Consider the following 20222-nt stretch of genomic DNA (forward strand, 5'->3'; position numbering starts at 1 on the left):
CTTGGGGCCCTTCTTTCCCCAAAACGGGGCTGAACGCCCAGGACTTCCGGATAGTGCTGGCCCCCCCACCCCGGACAGCCTCTCTTCATGATTTCTGGGTATTGTAGTCCACCTTGTTCCGGTTTCTAGGGAATGAGCTGTTCTCAGTTACGTCTCTCTTCACCCCAAAAACTACAAAACCCAGAATATACCGCAAGTTCCTCTCGTCCAATAGGAACCCCTCATGTAGTGAGGCGCGGAGGCCGGCTCTCGCAACTCAAGATGGCGGACGAGAGTGAGACAGCAGTGAAGCCGCCGGCACCTCCGCTGCCGCAGATGATGGAAGGGAACGGAAACGGCCATGAGCACTGCAGCGACTGCGAGAACGAGGAGGACAACAGCTACAGCCGGGGGTAACGATATCCTCGGAGTCCAATTCCCGTCCAGTCTCCCACAACCTGGGTCTCTGGGGTGCGGGGAAGTCACCGGGAGCTTAGTGTAACCCCACCCCCATATTCTTATTGGCTGAGACGTTGGGGTCCTGCCTGGCGATTGGTTGCTGTCTTTGTCATTTACCAGGGTGGGTGCTCAGTATATTAAGGGCCGGAGACATTCAGTACTTTTATTATATAAAAGTTCTTCTGTGTAATGTTCCACTCGTGTGCTTCACCTGCATTCAGGGAAAAGAGCATGTTGGACGATGGTTTCAATGCACAACACGGGTCAGTGTAACAGAACAGTTCAAAGGAACGTTACTTATAGAGGTGTGTGAACAACGTGATTAGCAATAAACGAATAATGAAACATTTCGCTGCAGTTCACCTTCAATGAGGAAATAAATCAGGCTGTACAAACCATAATTATGTTGTAAAATATCACTACAGGAGAAACTCAAAATACAAACTTACCTTATAAAACCCTACGTGTAATTACTGTATGATAATGTTTTGATGTATTCGGTGCCCGTTGTTCCAAATAATCCATAAGTTTCCTGAACAATATATAATTAGATCCTGGATCTTTGCTCTGTTAACTTTGTGAAATAGCCTCAGAGCTTCAAGAAATTGAGTGATGTATCTTGGTCGGGGGGCTTGGAAGTGGGTTTAATACTGCATCTCCTGTACTTTACAGTTTTGCCTCCTAGTAATATTTGTTGCTTGGGCAGAAGAAATTCATCAGGCATTTCAATGTTGAGTTCTATTTCCAAATCAGGTTTTGTTCTTATAAGCCACACCCTGTCATCCTTCTTTCTTCATATTGTTACAGTGGCTGGTGCTGAAGTTCACTCTGTCCCTGTCTGTCTACATTTACATATATGTTTTTTAGTGGAAAGTTATGTGTAATTTTGGGTGAGTCTGTGGTGGTCTGAGTTAGTGTGTGTGTGTGTGTGTGTGTGTGTGTGTATGTGTATGTGTATGGTAGTCCCATTTTCATAGCCATGATGTCATTTGCAGTATTAGCAGTCGTCCTGTAGGTAAAAGTAGAAGGTTGAAATCTTTGGATAAACTTAAAAAAAAAAAATCTATTGCCTTGTAGAGATGGAAGAACAAAGGATTATTTAGGTAGTTTACAGTTTGCTTGTGATGAGTCCTGGGGTTGAAAAGATCTAGCTTTTATGTTTTTTGACCAGAATTAAAAATCACAAGAAGAATGTAGAAAAAAAGAAAGTTTGTTAGATCCGGTTTTATAAGAGTGTGTTCTTTTGCTATAACTCACAACAGATAATAATGTAACAAAAGCCTTGAAACTTGAGATTCCTAAAAAAGAAAGCTTTTAAAGAGGAAATAGGAACAGGAAGAAGGGAAAGTGCAGCCCTCCTGAGTAGAAATCCTAATCATAGATGAGAGTTCTTGAATTCAAAAGTCATTTCAGAAGGGAAAGTATGGCTTTTTCTTTGCTGTGTGTGTAGTCGCTTTTATTTTTCTCTGCTAAACTGTTGCCCTGACCAACATCTATAGCTCTCTAATTGGTTTAGTTCTCTATGATCTGTGAATCACTTTGCAAAACTGTTTGACAGGAAGTTCTGGTTTATTTATAGTACAACAAAGAGGTAACCTTAAAAAACTTTGACGGTGTTTTGTTGTTATTGTTGTTGCACGTGCATATATGGCCTGGATGAACAAATTTATTAGCATCCCAAATCTAGACGTCTGTGTAAATGAGTTTGGAGGTGGCAGGTGAAAAACAGACGACCTAGCTTGGAGGACAGCCTACTTCTGACACTTGGAATCTAAGGTCAGATCTGAGGTCTTGAATCTGAGGAGTCAATATTTTCTTATTAATTGTCAGAGGAAATGATTTTGGGAAGAAGCAGTGTGGCACAGTGGGAAAAGCATGGATTTTGGGGTCATTCATACCTGGGTTCTAAGCCTGATTCTGACACTTGTCCTGTAACCTTGGGAAAGTTACTTCACCTCCAGTTGTAGGGATTAAATGAGATAACATCCAAATGCAGCCTTGCCCCTCCCTCGTGTTCTTTCTTCATATCTTCCCTGTCCTCCTTCCCCCAGCTTGTGCTCTTATCCCATACCCTGTTGTTGTTGTGTGTGTGGTGTTGGTTTTTTTTTTTTTTTTTTTTTTTGTAGCTTTTATAACAGCAGTTAAATAACATGTGTCCAGTCCCTGCCTCACCTGACTGTAAGGTGCCTGAGTACAGGGACCATATCTTTGAGATGCCTGGCACTTAATGGGCATTAGTGAGTCTTTGCTGAATGAACAAATGGCAAATGTTAAAATCATGGCTCAATGTTAGTGGAATTTCTCCTCTCTGAGGGGAAGAGTGTCACATTTTTCTTACATACACACTTTCTTTCCCCAAATCAGTCTCACTGTAAGCCTTACGACAGTTTTCTGTGAACTGCTTACAGAAATCAGGGATCCTCTCATTTGCCCTGGAAAGTTTCCACTGTTTTGTTTTTGTTTTTTGTTTTGGCTTCTTGAAATTTTTCTTGTCTTTACTTAATATCACTTAAAATGCTTTCAAAAGTGATGTAAAAATTGAAGGGGAATACCTCCTTTCGATGCTAATGAGTCTTAAATACAATATGCAATAAAAGTTAATGATAGTTTAAACTAATCATTTTCTTAGGCCTTCCTTTTAGAAAGGGCTCATGGTACTTTACAGTAATGAAATAAGCTACGTTCGGGCACTGGAATAATAGGAAATACAGACATGCTAGTATCTTGTGTCCCTTTGTGTATAAACTTAGTTCTTCACTTTTCTTATTATGTGTTTTTCCATAATTTATAAATAAACATTTGATGAGTATTAATTTCACATATGCATTGAAACACAAATGTGTGTTCACATGCCTACATGCAAGGTATACGTATATATCTGTATGTATCTGCAGTTTTTCTATCAGCTATGTTTTTAAAAATCTACCCGACAAAGGCAGGCAGCATTTCCTCCCCAGTTACTTGCCTGACATAAGTTACCCTGAGCAATCGACAGAAGAGTCAGGCTAAAGATAATCTTAATGCTGTATCCCCCTGCAGTTGACAGTTCACCTGTATGATTTTATTTGCTTGTTTGTTTTTAGTGAAAGGCTTTCCAAGAATTGTTATTAAAGGATAAACCTTATCAGCTAGCGTTAGATTTTAGTTTTGGGTTAACAAACAAGTAAAGTTTATTTGGATGATTGGAACAGGAAAGGACTTTGATATTTTGTTCCTAGGATTCTTTTAGGATTTATTTTGCAGTGTCATTGATACCTCTGAAATGCTGGTAAGTTGTCCCTTTGATAAGGGATGTCTCTTTCCTTGTCCAGCTTTCTTTCTCCATGGGGACAGGTTGAGATGAGTTCTTGTAAGTTTACCTCACTAGTCCTGAGCTGTTATCCCTTACGAAGAAACTTAACAGAAAACAGAGGGCTTTTTGCAAGGAAATGCCATAAAGCCAGCCTCTCTTGCTTTTGTTTTATTCTTCAGATTCTCCGAGAGTGGTTCTTTCCATATTTATTTGATGGCCTGTAGCTGCATCTAGCTCTTGGAAACAAGAAGTCTTTTAGGTCCCTTTTTCGTAATTTCTCCCTTCAGCTTTTGGTTTTTCAAAACTAGATCAAAGCAGAAATGAAACGAGAAACCTCATCACTGATATCAAATAAGTGTTCTAATTTTATTTCCCAATTAAGTGGCAATTAAAAAAGAAACTAATCAAGGGCTGCTTCAAAGAGAAGAGACTGGAAAGCAGAAGAAATGAAAAGTAAATGAGAGCCTATTTCAGGGAGACTGCTGCTGGTGGCAGACCAGTTTTGCTGATTTTTCACATTGTTTAACTCATGTGCTCACTCTGAAATTTCCCAGCTTTACCAAATCTGCAGTTAATCCTTCGCCTGCAGACTCCATAGATTTGGGGGCCATAGATGTAATAACTTTAGGAGGACCTCCTTCACAATTCTTCTCTGTAACCTTGTCGGAAATCTCTACCCTGCAGGCGCCTCTTCTGATTCCTCAAGGAAGGTGCTGTTGGGATTGTTGCATTTAAGGCAACACAAAACACGATGTTCTCTAGTGAGAGCAGCCACAATGGCAACAACAAAAAAGAAGCCAACTAATAAAATTCTTCGCCAGGGTCAGTTCTTGGTTGAAAATTTTTTCTGCTGCTGCTGACTTTGAGAGACAGCTGAGGGGGTTTCGCTGTTGCTAAGCGTTTGATAAATGTTATCTGTGGACGCTGGTCGCTGCACTAAGCCCTCTCCATGGATCATGTCATAACAGACTTCACTTACAAACACTGATTTAACTTTTGTAGTGGCGCTTGAGATTTGCTTCTCTGCTTCCTTTGACACCCCTGGAGGATCCATTCTGAACTTGCTGGATTTCTTTCCCCCACCGCCTTGGTTTCTGCGTCCTGACTCTGCGGCAGTGTGAGTCCTGTCTTTGGGTCCATTCAGCAACCCGTGGACTTTCCCAGGCTAAGGATCCCGTTGGTGATGGAGATGGCCGGCCCCTTTAAACTCTTCTTAATGGATGAGTATCTCTTGCAGAGGCCATTCTAGTGGGTGAAGTTTCTGCCAGCATTGAGTCATTGCTCAGAAAATTACTGAAAGTGATCTCTGAACAGCATTTGATTCGACCTTGGAGTTGCCAGGTTACAGTCTGGCTCACCAAAGCAACCCAGAGGATGTGGAATTTACACTTCTCTCTCAATCCTGTTCTAAACAGCTTAGTATTTCAGAGCTTTTGTGACCCCTAAAGAAACCAGTTAACCTCCATGACAGGAACTGGCTCGTTCACCCTTAAAATTCTGGCTAACTGTCCCGGGAAGGGCCGAGGATGGCAGTGCAAGCAATTTTTGTAATCTCTTCGTACAACCTGCTGTTCTTTTCACAGGCCTCCTGGAGTACCTTGATGGCAGTGCTAAAGTGTTTCAACTTTTCCCATCATCTAGGATTCACAGGCAGTTCTCTATATAAGTAACTGATTGGTGGGACTCTGCAGAGTTTGGGGTGTTGCCTGCAGCCACAGCAGTGCAGAGGATAGGCATTTGACAGTGAGTCATGCCGTGTGGTTTCTTCTCGGGTGCCCTCGTATGCCACTTCATTCACCTCGTGGGCCTTTTGAGTACCAACAGGATTACTGGTGAACATATCACACCTCGTAAGTAAATTGATTTGCGGAAGGATTTCCTGAGATCCAAAAGTAGAATCAAAAGAATACTAGAGGCTAGGGTTTATTTAATAGGTTTCTGTGGAAATTTTGAATTTTGGCCCAAAGAATTAACTTCCAGTTTTTAGGGGTAGAAAGTAAGTGACAAAAAGTTGTGAATTTTATTTTCTGAACTCTTTTTTTCTTTGCTCTCCTGGTAAAAACTAAACCCATGGTCTGTGCTTAAGACCTTGGAACCATTTGAAACAGTTTCACTGGCACTTTCTTGTTTTAACTTTCCTAGGAATAGGACAGATCTGAAGGAGGGAGAAGATGACAAATAAGGAAGTTGATAATTTAATAAGAAAGTCGATTGTTTAAAATCTCAACCAGTGGCCCAAAAGAGCACAGCATCTCTGCTCCTTTCATGGAATATTAACACAGCTGTTCTATGGAAACATTACTGGAGATGTTTTGCTGACCCTCTTTTGGGCTCTAGCTTTTCAGGGTTTTATTTTAGTCTGTTATGCTGGAAAGCAGCAGTCAAGCACATCATTTGTTGAACTGTTAACTGCACTCGGCACGACTGGAGGTGCTGTAGGAAGCAGCTGTATAAGATATCCCTTGCTCAGGAAATTCTTAATCTTATTGGGAAGGTAGGGAGCAACACATTACATGTAGAGTATTAAGTTGTTTGGGAGATCATAATCTTAGATATCAGTGAGAGCTAGGGTAGTCAGAGGAGGCATTCTAAATAAAGCAGGGCTCAGTTTCCTCCTTGCATTACGTGCTCCTCTGATCCACAGAAATTTGTTTTAGGGCCCTGGGTGATGAAATGGTGTTCTTTTGGCTTTGGAGGAGTCTCACATAAGTTCCCATAGAAACAAGACTCTAGTGTTTGGGAAGGAATGGTCCGAGTCTTTCAAGATTGGTGGCTCGTCCCTGGGTACCAGTTGGTTAGTTGATGACCAGTTTGTCTCATGTCTCTGGGCCTTGGTTTCCTCTCCTGTAAACAGCAAGTTAAGCCTGGTGGCCCTGAGATTTCTTCCAGCCCTGGTGGCTGAGCTTGCAGTCACCCACAAGAACAGCTTTCTGTTCCCTCCTGCCACACACCTTTGAGTGGATTTTGTCACCCACTTTGTGTGGATTTTGAGTGGATTCTGTCACTCCTGCCACCCAGGATGGAGAAGGGGCCTGCATTATGAACCGTTCCTGCTTGTGGCATTATCTGGAAGTTCTGTGCTCCTGCTGCTCATTTGTCAGCCTGCCCCTCCCTCCCACCCACTCATACATCCTGGCACTGCATTCTGTTTCTAGAAATCAGCACTAAGGCTCATTCTCTATTCCCTCCCTGAGCTCTGACTTTATACCAGAGCATCCGTAAGGCTTCTGTGTTTGAACTGAGAATATCTTGGCGTTCATTAAAAAATGACATTTCTTGGAGTGCCTGGCTGGTTCAGTCGGTAGAGCATGCAACTCTTGATCTTGGGGTCATGAGTTCGAGCCCCCGTGTTGGGCACAGCGCCTACTTAAATTAAAAAGATATGTATTTTAAGGTTATTTATTTATTTTGAGAGGGAGCGAGAGAGACGAGCAGGGGAGGGACAGAGTGAGAGAGAGAGAGGGAGAGGGAGAATCCCAAGCAGGCTTCCGTGCTGTCAGCCCAGAGCCTGATGCGGGGCTCAGTCCCACAAGCTGTAAGATCATGACCTGAGCCAAAATCAAGAGTTAGACGCCTAATCGACTGAACCACGCAGGCACCCCATTAAAAAAATGTTTTTTAATGACATTTGAAAATTAATTTTTTTTAACATTTATTTATTTTTGGGAGACAGAGCATGAGCAGGGGTGGGGGTGCAGAGAGTGGGAGACACAGAATCCGAAGGAGGCTCCAGGCTCCTAGCTGTCAGTACAGAGCCTGCCCTGGGGCTTGAACTCATCAACTGTGAGATCATGACTTGAGCCGAAGTCTGATGCTCAACTGACGGAGCCACTCAGGCGCCCCTTTAATTTTTTGATTGCTGTCTTCCCCGTTCTGGCTAATTCTGCTAATTCATCCCATATTCACTAGGGTTGGTCTTGAGCTTATCAACTTTAGAATGTAAACTTTAAAATTTTTATGTGAACTCTTATGTCCGTTTCCATTGTAGGGACCCCCTTCCCCCAGGAAGGCAAATTTCACTAACTCTTTCCTCATTATTTTGGAACCAAATAAGCCAAAGTTGGACTTTGATTTTTGTATTCTGTGGTTCTGGCCCATCTCTTTGGAGTGCGTTAAGGTGACTGGCAGGTTTAGAGAGCTCTCTGAGATTTGTTGCAATTTGCAGAATCCCTAGATGTCCTGGGATGCCTAGCAACTGGGTATGGCCCTCAGGTCCCTTTTTAAATGATGCCGAATTCTTAGAGAAGGACTAGCCTGCTTCAGTGGGGTCCTCTGATTTGGTTCTCCCCAAATCCACATTGAAGCTATTCTCTGAAATGGTATTGGCTTCTTAGGACACTTCTTGAAGACTTACAAGGCCTCTGAGCTTGGTTTCTTATGAATAGTTAAAATTGCTATAATCAGCTTGAAAACTAACCCTTTGGAAACCCTTTGGATTTCTTTGGAAATCTCGTCTCTGAGTCCAGTCCATTGTCATCCTGTCTGGACTGTTGACTGTAAGACCATGGTGAGCTCATAATGTGTTCTCATGGATATAGCTCGGTACCTGGCAGCTCAGTGAAAATGACTCTTCTCGCTTTTAACTTCCCTTTGTTCTTCATCTGTCTGTATGCTTGACGTACAAGTTGAAACAGGATTGTTGCTCAGTAGGTACATGTGCAGATTCAAGGCAGTACAAGGGAAATGAAGTTTGCTCTCTGGTTGTAGTTTGAGTCTTAGAGTTTGTCAGACATGTATGTTGGTGATGCATAAAACAGAACAAGTGCTCAGTCTAAGATCCTTCCACAAAAATGGGGTCCATGAGGCAAAGGTTACACAGAAGTGTCTCCACTGAATAGCAGAGCAAAAGCAGGAAGATAGTTTTTAAGTGATTTTGCATTCTTGTAAAGATTTCTAAAGTCGGAGGAAGTAATCTCTTCTATTTTCCTTACGTGAAACTGTGTTTAGTAAGTTGGTTAATACACAGCACTTCTTCACCGTGACCTTTTTTATCCACAGAACTTTTGAAAAAATATTTTTTATGGTAATTCATAGACAGGAACTAGGGAACTCATTCCATAAACTGAAATGAATGAGGACTTACAAATTGTATCAACAGTGGGATACTGCTTTGTTTCCTAAATCAACCAGCTTTTAAACCTCATAATGCTTTATATAATCTTGAGAATGAAGTGAGAGTATGTCTGGAATTTAAAAACCACTTAAAGTTGTTATAGGCTGCAAATAGGCCTGTATATGATAACATCATTGAATTATTAAGTGGAAAATTTTTTCTTTAGGCCATAAATGACTTCCTGGTTAATGTTCTTTGCCATGGCCTTGAGGGTTTTGCTGAGCATCTGGTTTTAAGGAGTTCACCTTATCCCCCCTCTGAATTTTATTGGTCTTTCTTTCATGTTATGCATTCTGTGTCTCATTAAGATAATACCTAGAGGGGTGCCTGGGTGGTTCAGTTGGTTAAGCCTCCGACTCTTGGTTTCGGCTGAGGTCATGATCTCACAGTTTTGTGAGTTCGAGCCCCACGTCAGGCTCTGTGTTGACCCTGCAGAGCCTGCTTGGGATATTCTCTCTCTCTCTCTGTCTCTCTCTGCCTCTCTCTGCCTCTGCCCCTCCTCTGCTCACGCTCTCTCTGTCTCTCTCAAAATAAATAAACTTAAAACAAAATTAAAAAAAAAAAGATAATACCTAGGAGTTGCACTTGCATCCTGACTTCATGACCTTACCCTTGGACTAAAGTAACCTCCAGCCTTTGGTAGACCTGACTCCGTAGTCTCCCTACGTCAGGGGCATTGAGAGGCCTGGCAGATGGGTGTAGGCAGTTATCACAGAGCAGGGCAAGGTGAGAGTGAATGAGCTAGTTGGGAACTGAAGGCTCTGGGCCTGAGAAGTTGGGCTTGATACATTCCAGGATAAGAGGCTGCTGTCACTGTAGGCTTTCTAGCATGGGAAGGACACACTTTCTAGCATGGAAACCCTTTTCACAGAGGTAAGTCCCACAGCTGAACAGAGTTTAGGATGATGTAGAAAGATTATGAAGTCCGGGAGATCCAGGAAAGGCTGGAGGTAACTTTTGTCCACATATAAGGTCATGAAGTCTAGACGCCAGTGCTCCTACATGTCCAACAGGAAATGGCAGCACGTGGCTGTAGGTTGCCGTCTCCCTCTACAGTACCACTTGCTGTGAGAGGAAAATTAATATTCATAATCACCCCAAGGCATTTAAGACCAGGAAGACTTTCTGAATTACAAAATAAAGCTTAGATGGAATTTGCCATGATGGCATGGAAAACATTTTATGCTATTTTAATTCTTTGAAAATTGATTATCTAGAATATAAAGCAAACCCCTGCGCTTAGCTGATCCTGCAGATTAGGGCTCAGTGTAGTCTCGGGTGGGACTGCTCATTTTGAGTTTTTAATGGAAGATTTCCAACGAACATGGTAGAGTCGCCTTAGGCATCGCTCCCAGGCTGACAATGCCAAAATCAGTTTAGACATGGCAGACGCCAGCCATAGGTGACCCATGCACAGCACGGGTTTGGACCACATGGGTCCGCAAACTTGTAACGGTACAGCACTATCAATGTGTTTTCCTTAGGATTTCCTTGACAATATTTTCTTTCTTTTTAGCTTACTTTATTTTAAGAATACAGTGTATAATACACATAACTACAAAATCTGTGTTAATTGACTTTATGTTATCGGTAAGGCTTCTCGTCAACAGTAGGCTATTAGTAGTTAAGACTTTGGGGAATTGAAAGTTGCATGCAGATTTTTGACTGTGTGGGAGATTGGCACCCCTAACCCCTATGTCGTTCGAGGGTCAACTGTACAACCATAATGAGCAAAGCTAGATGCAAAGCGAGCCTTAAAATTCATCCATAAAATAAAGGAAACCCAATACAAAGATAAAATAAAGGAAACCCAGAAATCAACAAGAATTGGGACAAAATATTAGGGAGCAAATGAATGGAAAATGTCAAAGAAGCCCAGTATAGTACATGATTTGTGTGTCAGTGAAGATATTGATAGAAAACAATGTTAAAAGGCTGTAGGAGACGGTTAAATCTGGCTAAGAGACTGTTTTTGCTGCATTTGTTGGGTGTGTCACGCAGAGGGAAACAGCACAAGGAAGTCGCCTTTAGTAGGCTCACAGGCATGTTTCATGTAATCTCTTTGTGGCAGGAGTGGCTGGGTGCTTCATTGTTGTTTTCCCCAGATCCCCAGTACTGGGTTTTGCCAGTTCTGGGTAATCACACAGCCTGAACCAGCTGATCGTTGTCCTCTGTCCTGCAGGCTCGATGTAGGCAGTTCTCGCGATTGTCTTCCTGGCTTGGACACGGATCGTAGCAACGCAAAACTGCCTTTTTCCTCGTTCCTTCCTCCCTTTCCAGCACCGCCTTGAGCTTTAGATCCAGCTGGGGAAGCTCACTAGACCAATTGCAGTGGGAGGGTGGGAGTGGGGGTGAGGAAGCTTTCCAAAAAGACTGCTATGGGCTGTCATCATTTTAAATTCAGGGCTCTAAGGAAGTATTGGTGGTATGAATGCCCTGCTAACAATTCGTTCGCCTCTGGAGCCAGCACTCTGGCAATCTGGAGAAGAAACACACATAAAATAGAAACAAGAATTGAAAAGTTCCTTCCAAACAAATAGGACGTTTCTTGCGCAGGCCCCCCTCCCACCCCACTCCCACCACCCCCAGAGCTGGTGGGAGTGAGGAGAGCTGTGTCCGCTGGTGTCCTCCAAATGCCCCTTTGGGACCTGGATTCTCTGGTCTGCTTCTGAAGCCAACAGGCCTGATTAAGGAAGGTCTGGCTCCACAGAAAGCTCTTTGTCAGTGTGGCTCAAAACAGATGATTTTTAAAAAACCCTGCATCAGTATTTACTTTGTCTTACAGTGGTTTGAGTCCAGCCAATGACACTGGAGCCAAAAAGAAGAAAAAGAAACAAAAAAAGAAGAAAGAGAAAGGCAGTGAGACAGATTCAGCCCAGGATCAGCCTGTGAAGGTAACAAGGAGGCTCTGTTTTCTTGTGACTGAGAGTTGCTTTTTCAGACTAAAGAGTTTGGGGGTGAACGTATAGGAACAATTCAGATTGACAGTCTCCACTGGCATTACTTCAGGATGGAGGAGTTGGACCCCCCTGCTGCCCTCTGCTGCCCTAGACCTAGGTGATGAAACTTCTGTCCGTACCTTAAAAGATGCAGCAGGTTAGACACTGACCCCCAGGCATGTTGCCCCCAGTATGTACAGGTACGGATAGCTGCATGTGGTGCTGTGCTAGGTGCCATAGAGCACTTCCGTCGGAACGGCCCCTGCCGCCTCGAGCAGTGGTTCTCAGTCTTCTCTGTCTCAGGTCCTCGCCAGTGGGAGAAGAAAAGGCCTGTTCTTTTGAAGGCCAACCTTTATATATTGCAAGCATTCTCTTAGCGCCACGGTCATTGTAACGGAACCTGTGAGTCCCACAGTTGAGAGCCACTGGCCTCGACCTTACAAGCCTAAGACTGACACACTGACCTGAAATTCAGAAGTATGGGGAGGGATTGGTTGGTTTCTTAAAAGAACAACATTACACAACACAACACAAAACCAGCACCTTTTATTTCAGGTGAAGTGCTGCCCCCTTCCGAGTAGACCCCAGGAGAAGCTTAAACATATAATTCCTCTCTATGAATTGCCTCCAAAACAGTGTCTAACCCTCACAAGGAATCCAGTCTCGCTCCAGTATACCTACTGTGTTTGTGCCACGAATGTCACGCTCCATCTTGAATCTCCTACGTAATTGAGAAATGGCTTCAAGTAATTTTTTACCATTCTCAATATCAAATCCACTATGAAAAAAAAAACCACATCCCCACCGTTATTGACTACCGTGTTGGCCAGGTTCTTGCCCGGCGCTTCATTTAAATTAACCCCAAACCTTCAACATCCCTACTAGGGAGGTGGGGGTCTTCCTCGTTCTTAAGATGAGAGCCGTGGCTCAGCCACATCTCTGGGTCAGGGATTCTAGCCCAAGCCCGTGATTTGGCTTTAGAGACTTTTGTTTCATTGTTTGTCTGGGTGTGGGTATTCAGAAGACTCCAGGGGGATTTGAGCTCGAGCATGTATCAAAGTGATTCACTTTAAAATTAGAAATATTTAACAAAACACCATTTACACAGCACCTGCATGCTAGAGCAGGTAGCAGTGAAGAATCTAGGAAAAACAATAAGACGGAGAAAATGAAAATCACTCATAGTCCTGTCTCCAGGAAAGATGCACTGTAAACATGTTCGTTTATGTTCTCCCTGTCCTCTATCTAGATGGGAAAAGAAAACAGTAAAGTAAAAATATCAGAAGAAATTATGAGTATTTTTATATCATCGTAAGCCTGACATAAGACCCAGAAACCATAAGAGAAAAATTGACAAATTTAAAACTTTTCTGTAAAAGTTAAAAAGATAAACAACAGGCTGGAAAAATATTTGTAATACATGAACCAGTTTAAACTAATGAAATGAGTAGGCAGTTTACAAAATTAAAACTGTTCCATCACTGTATGAAAAGATGGTTAAATTCACAATGAATGAAAGAAAATTAAAGCAATATTTTTTTTTCTCCTAGATTGGTAGAGTTTTAAGATTTGGCAAATCTTATGATGAGGGTAAGGAGAAACATGTGCTCACTTGGTTATTAATTGATATTAGTTAAATGAACACACTGTTCATTGCGCTATTGGTTGATACTCTGTTTTTAGAGAGCAAGTTGATGATATATAATTTCAAACGTGCATATCCTTTGACCCAGCACGCCTTTTTCTTAGGCTTTCTCCTACAGAAATATGTATCCCAGTGAACAAAAATAGATGTACAAGAAGGTTCATTACAGCATTGTGTGTAAAGCTGAAGAACAAAACCACAGAAATGCCCATCGGTGAGAGACTCACTGAATATACTATGGTCCGGGCACAAAGTGGACTCAGTTGTTAGAATAAGCAGGTCTGTGTGTCCACATGGAAGGGTCTCTAAGACATAGTGTTTAAAGAACAGTTTGTAGAATAATACCATATGATCCAGTTCTAGTTTTTGAAAGTGTGTGTGTGTGTGTGTGTGTGTGTGTGTGTGTGTGTGTGTGTGTGTGTGTGTGTGTGGAGCCTGCATGCAAAAAAGCCTGAAATTATATTTGCCTCTTTTCACCCTACCTCCTAAATTAAGACTGTTGATGACAAGGATTATATTTAAGGGGTGGGATTGTTGGTTTTTTACTTTCTGTATGTTTTACACATTTCTGCAGTGTTTGAAATTTGACACTGAGCACGTATTCCTTTTGCCATCAGAAATCATGAGACCAAGAAGGAGAAACCCAGTGGGAAGCACCCACCTTTCAAATAGCCCATCGCCAACCACTCTTTTCCCAGTTGTCGTATGACACCTGACCTCTGGGATTGGGATGGAGGAACCACGCCCCTTCCTTGAGTTGCACCCCTTAACTACTGAATTAGTGATTAATCAAAAGTGCTTGTTAACATAATGGGCCTTTTCTCTCCCCAACTTTGTCTTGTCCAGATGAACTCTTTGCCAGCAGAGAGGATCCAGGAAATACAGAAAGCCATTGAACTGTTTTCAGTGGGTCAGGGACCTGCCAAAACCATGGAGGAGGCTAGCAAGCGAAGCTACCAGTTCTGGGACACACAGCCTGTCCCCAAACTGGGTATGTATGTGCTTTCTTCCCCTGGTGAGGGCGAGGGATGTATCTTAGCCGTGCTTAGGATGCCTTGCTGAATCTGTGAGGGAGGACAGTAGAGTCCTGGACTTCCTTCGTGGTTATTTTTAGAAGGTGGTCTTTAAAATGTAGTATAGAAATGACTAGGGGTGCCTGGCTGGCTTATTCGGTTAAGCATCCTACTCTTGATTTTAGCTCAGGTCTTGATCTTAGGGTCATTCGTGAGTTCAAGCCCCAAGTTGGGCTCCACGCTGGGTGTGGAGCCTACCTTTTTTTTTTTTTTTTTAATGTTTATTTATTTTTGAGAGAGCAAGCACAAGCAGGGGAGGGCCAGAGGGGGAAGGAGGGGACAGAGGATCTGAAGAAAGGTCTGTGCTGACAGCAGAGAGCCTGACTCGGGGCTCGAACTCACAAACCATGAGATCATGACCTGGGCTGAAGTCAGACGCTTGACAGGCACTTAACCAGGCATCCCTGGTTTGGAGCCTACTTAAAAAAAAAAAAGGAATGGAAAAGACTAATGTTCAGGGACCTTACTATTTCACAGGAGTTCATGTTGAGAACAAATACTGATTCTTTTAGTCCATCGTCATCTGCTGTAAGTCACAAAGAAAAACAGTATATTGGCACACGGTCAGTGGAGATGTGTGCCTATGGGTCTGTCTTCCCACAAAGAGTTTTACGGAGGGGCTGTCTTGTTTATCTGGGCAGATGTCTCATCCTGGGTTGGGCTGAGTCCCCAGCCTCTTCCCTTTGTCAGCCAGTGCACGCTTACCGACTGCAGGTAAATTTGACATTTGCTTAACCACAATTGTTCAACCCCTGGAAATACCCTGTGCAGGTTTGGTTGGCACTCTTTAAAACAGCTATACTGAACTCTGAAAGGGGTGGGACAGGCAGAAAATGTAAAGAGATGACATAACAGGCGAGTTAGAGATTCCTGCTGAGACCAAGCCACAGCTAACGTTGATGGCTAACTTCAGATGCTGCTGTTTGACAAAAAGTTTCTGGAGTGGTTACATCACAATTCGGGGCCCGATTTCTATTTTCTCTGTGACTGAGAAAGTAAGTATGTTGAAAAAACATGGGTTCAGATACCAAATGTAAGTGGCCTTCAGGTTGTGCATGTACTGATCGCCTCCAGGATGTTTGGTCTGGAGGAAGGGGCAGGGGCAGGGTAGCGCCAGAGACTGGAGAGGGGAGAGGGGAAAGGGGCAGCTGGAATGGATAACGGGGATTATCTATTCCAGAGGTGGGAAGTATGCGACACGGGGAGGTGCTACTCAAAGTGTGATCCTCAGGCCAGCAGAGTGGGCATTGCTTAAAAGCTTATAGACATGCAGACTCTGAGGCCTCACCCCAGACCTGTGGAGTCCGAACTTGCAGGGGATTTGTGTCCACTTTGGAAGTTTCAGAAACTACTCTAGAGCAGATGCAGTTCTTGGACAGTGTAATCATAATCCAGAAGCAAGCTGAGGTGTGCCCCTCAGGGGGTGGAAAGCAAAAACACTGCCTGGATGGTGAGGAGCGGTGAATCAGCAGCGGGCATTATTCTAGGACCCTGTCCCGACCCACCTGCTTGTCTGTCAGGCTGCCCAGGGCAGCCAGGCCCCAGGCCCACTGGCTAAGCCCTCCAAGAAGGCTTTGGATCACAGCAATGCTGTTACTAGGGCATTACTAGGAACGGGTCCCAGGGACTACTCCCCACCAAGGAGCAGGAAGAATGCAGACAGCAGCACACTCTGCCTCTGAGTGAGATGCACGACAGCATTTTGTGGTGGCTGCCAGGCATCCTGGCCCAGTTTTCAGATGGGGCTTGGGGGTTTTGGTCTGGTTTTATTCTTCATTAGGAATTTGCAAATGGGTAACTTAGCTTCATTCTTCATAGACATGGAACCCTGTAAAGAGGTAAATTGAGATCCATGGACTTCTGTTCCTCATTAGTCCTGTTACACTGTGTTGTTTGCCTCAGTTTCTCCTCCTGTAAATATAGAGAGTGCTCCAGGGGTTGTCAGAAAGTTCACGAGAAAGCCACACATTTGCTCCTGAGAACTTCCTGACGCTTTCAGGAAGGTGGAGCGAGGTCAGCTGTATTTCTTCTGGGTGTGCCTTCTGGGCCATCTACAGTGTGGGGTGCTGGGGAAGGGCCAGTGCCCTGAGCACCTGACCAGTCTGCCTTTCAGGTCCACGGTCAGGCCCAAATGAAGGATTCCGTTGTTTTAGTGAGTTAGCCCCGCAGAAAGCTCCACGTTACAGGCTTCGTTCGGTCGTGTGGCTGACATGTCAGCCTAGTTCTTCCAAGTATCCTGAGGGTAGTGCGACTTACAGCTTCTTGCTGTGATTTTTTTCCCCTGAGGTGGGGCCAGTGATCATGCCTATCAAGTGTACTGTTTACTCCCCACCTTGTTGGGAGAGGTAAGATTAGGTTGTATTCCACTGAAGAGACCTGGAATTCTTGAGAAGTTTACAGCCATCCTAAGTTCACCACAAAGGGCCTTCTAAATAGCATGTTTTGGGCTGTGTGACCGTTCTGTGTTCCCAAATACAAGCATAACTCTGTTCCCAAATAAACTTTTCAGATCATGTCCTTCTACTTTTTCAAAGTCCCCACTTTCCCACTGTAGTAGAGGCATGTGGAACCCTCTCTTTTCCCCCTCATCTCCGTGGATTGGAATCTCGTCACTCTTAGGTTAGTTTTAATTTTTTTTATGTATTTAATGTGTTTTAAGATTTTATTTATTAAAAAATGTATTTTTAATGTTTATTCTTTTGAGAGGGAGAGAGCGTGCAAGCAGGGGAGGGGCAGAGAGAGAGGGAAACACAGACTCTGAAGCAGGCTCCAGGCTCTGAGCTGTCAGCACAGAGCCCGACATGGGGCTGGAACTCACGAACCACGAGATCGTGACCTGAAACAAAGTGGACACTTAACTGACTGAGCCACCCAGACGCTCCTTAAAGATTTTATTTTTAAGTAATCTTTACACCCAACGTGGGGCTAGAAGTCACAACCCCGAGATCAAGAGCCGCATGCTCTACTGACTGAGTCAACCAGGTGTCCCTTAGATTAGTTTTTATAAGTAGCTACCCAAGGGAGGACTTGGACTTGTACGTAGTTTCTCTGGGCTCCGAGAGAGAAGCCTCCCCACTCTTACCTTCATCCATGCCCTGTTCATTTGGTTTAAAGTCTCCCAAATTTGGGGGTGCCTGGGTGGCTCAGTTAAGCGTCCAACTTCAGCTTGGGTCACGATCTTGCAGTTTGTGGGTTCGAGCCCCGTGTGGGGCTCTCTGCTGTAAGCTCAGAGCCCTCTTGGGATCCTCTGTCCCCCTCTCTCCTCCTGTCCCACTCACACACGAGCTCGCGCTCTCTCTCTCTCTCTCTCAAAAATGAGTAAACATTTAAAAATAAGATAAAGTCTCTGCATGCCTGGGTGGCTCTGTCGGTTAAGCGTCTGACTTTAGCTCAGGTCATGATCTCATGGTTTGCGAGTTTGAGCCCTACGTCGGGCTCTGTGCTGACAGCTCAGAGCCTGGAGCCTGCTTCGGATTCTGTGTCTCATTCTCTCTGCCCTTCCCCCACTTGTGCCCTGTCTCTATCAAAAATAAATAAATGTAAAAAAAAAATTAAAAAAAAAAAAATAAGATAAAGTCTCCCAGATCTCACATTCTTTGTTTCCGAGTCCTTCACGGTTGCTGCATTGTGTGGTTTTGAATCTTTGATGTTGGAAGACAGAACGTTGTGGGGAAAGGGTACAGAAAGAAACCCTCTGAAAATCCAAGGTTTTCTTTTTTAAAGTTTCCAGCACCCTCAGTTGGCTACTTGGTTTGGGTGGTCTAGAGATCATTGGCTGCACTCCCAGCATGCTCTGAGGCAGCCTTCCACACCGATGCAGCAGGAGGCAGTCAAGAGCCCTGAGAAGCTGGAGGATAGGTCACTCCCTGCAGGTGGAAGCCTTGAAGCTAGGCTGGCAGGAGAACATTGCAGGAGCCTATGGCCACTTCTGCGCTTCATTGGCACCTTAGACTGTGAAGCTTTCTAAGTATTTCCTGTAACTCTGCTTTGTCAGCTATGTGTCGAAGATATCAAACAGCCTCGAGGCAACCTGGGAGAACTGGTTTGTCATTGTCGGGGGCCCTCATCTTGCTGGGTGGCAGGTGCCCGTGATGATGAGGACCTATGCTGTTGTATTCATCAGCTCCCACCCCAGAACTGGCACATTCTGGGACTCCATGAACATGTGATGAAGGAGTGTGATGAATGGAAATGCTTGTTGCTTAGAGTGCCTAGTAACCAGCATAAGTGAAAAGATTCAGCCTTTTTTTTTTTTTTTTAATGTTTATTTTTGGGAGAGAGCAAGAGAGAGAGCGTGAGCAGGGGAGGGTCAAAAGAGAGAGAGGGAGACCTAATCTGAAGCGGGCTACAGGCTCTGTGCCATCAGCACAGAGCCTGATGCAGGGCTTAAACTCACAAGCCGTGAGTTTGTGACCTGAGCCCAAGCCGGATGCTTACCCGAGTAAGCCATCCAAGTGCCCCTATTTTTTTTAAGTAAGCTCCACACTCAGTATGGAGCTCAGTGTGGGGCTTGACCTCATGACCCAAGATCAAGAGTCAGACACTTGGGGTGCCTGAGTGGTTCATTTGGTTAAGCGTCTGACTCTTGAATTTGGTTCAGGTCTTGATCTCATGGTTCTTTTTTTTTTTTTTTTTTTTTTTTTACTTATTTCAAAGTTTTTTGTTTTGTTTTTAATTTATTTTGAGAGAGACAGAGCTTGAGCTGTGGAGGGATGGAGAGAGAGGACGGATATCCCAAGCAGGCTCTGTAGAGTCAGCACAGAGCCCGATGTGGGGTTCGAGCCCATGAAACCCATGAGATCATGACCTGAGCTGAAATCAGGAGTTGGACGCTCAACCAACTGAGCCACCCAGGTGCCCCATGATCTCACGGTTCTTGAGTTCAAGCCCTCCATCGGGCTCTGTGCTGACAGCACGGGGAGCCTGCTTAGGGTTCTTTCTCCCTCTCTCTGCCCCTCCCCTTCTTGCACGGGCATGCTCATTCATTCTCTTTCTTTTTCTCTCTCTCTCAAAATAAATAAACATTAAAAAAAAAATCGGATGCTTAACCGACTAAGTCACCCAGGTACCCCTGAAAAGATTTAGCCTTGAGATTATTGTAGTACAGTGGGAAGACCACCACTATCTTGTCCATGGAAATCATTTAGAAAAAAATAAAAAGATTCTGAAGTTAGGGGCACCTGGATCGCTCAGTTGGTTGAGTGTCCCAACTCTTGAGATCATGATCTCAGGTCATGATCCCAGGGTCCCACATTGGGCTCTGTGCTGGGCGTGAAGCCTGCTTGGGATTCTCTCTCTCCCTCTGCCCCTGTCCCCAATTTGTGCTCTCCCGCAAATAAATAAAGTTTCTGGAGTTAAATGTATTTTGGAAAGGGTATAAATTCAATAGAAGGCCGGGAACATCAACCAGCACCTCAACAAGACTAGCGTAGAAATCTTAGTACTTTCCAAGGGTCTAGCCCTCAACTTTGTAGCCTCCCAAAATTTTGCATGGTGGTGAATTAGAATTAGATTGACTTATATTCAATTAATTCACAAGGGCCACTTTATGAATAAATCAGAAGGCCAGTTTCTAAACTAGGGTAGAAAAATATAACCTCTTTCCCAAGCAAACCTACTGGGGAGCCTGATGTAAATAGGAGGTAGCTGGACGCTTCCTTGCTATGTGTCCTCGCTGTTGCTTGTGCTTTCCAGTTTGTGACTCTTAGCGTGTTGGTAATGA

The 20222-nt window shown here is 44.0% G+C and overlaps 1 protein-coding gene across 1 annotated transcript in view; it reads left to right on the forward strand.

Moving 5' to 3' along the window:
• Positions 1-11: 11 nt before the first annotated feature.
• Positions 12-20222, forward strand: part of NMT1 (N-myristoyltransferase 1) — a 33759-nt gene continuing 13548 nt past the window's right edge. The window contains exons 1-4 of the mRNA XM_060645851.3: positions 12-98; positions 215-392; positions 11629-11737; positions 14274-14418. Coding sequence (XP_060501834.1) covers positions 262-392; positions 11629-11737; positions 14274-14418 — 385 coding nt within the window. The 5' untranslated portion in view covers positions 12-98; positions 215-261. The remainder of the gene's footprint in view (positions 99-214; positions 393-11628; positions 11738-14273; positions 14419-20222) is intronic.

Source organism: Panthera onca, chromosome E1 (genome assembly GCF_046562875.1).
Source record: "Panthera onca isolate mPanOnc1 chromosome E1, mPanOnc1 haplotype 2, whole genome shotgun sequence".
Classification (NCBI taxonomy): Eukaryota; Metazoa; Chordata; class Mammalia; order Carnivora; family Felidae; genus Panthera; species Panthera onca.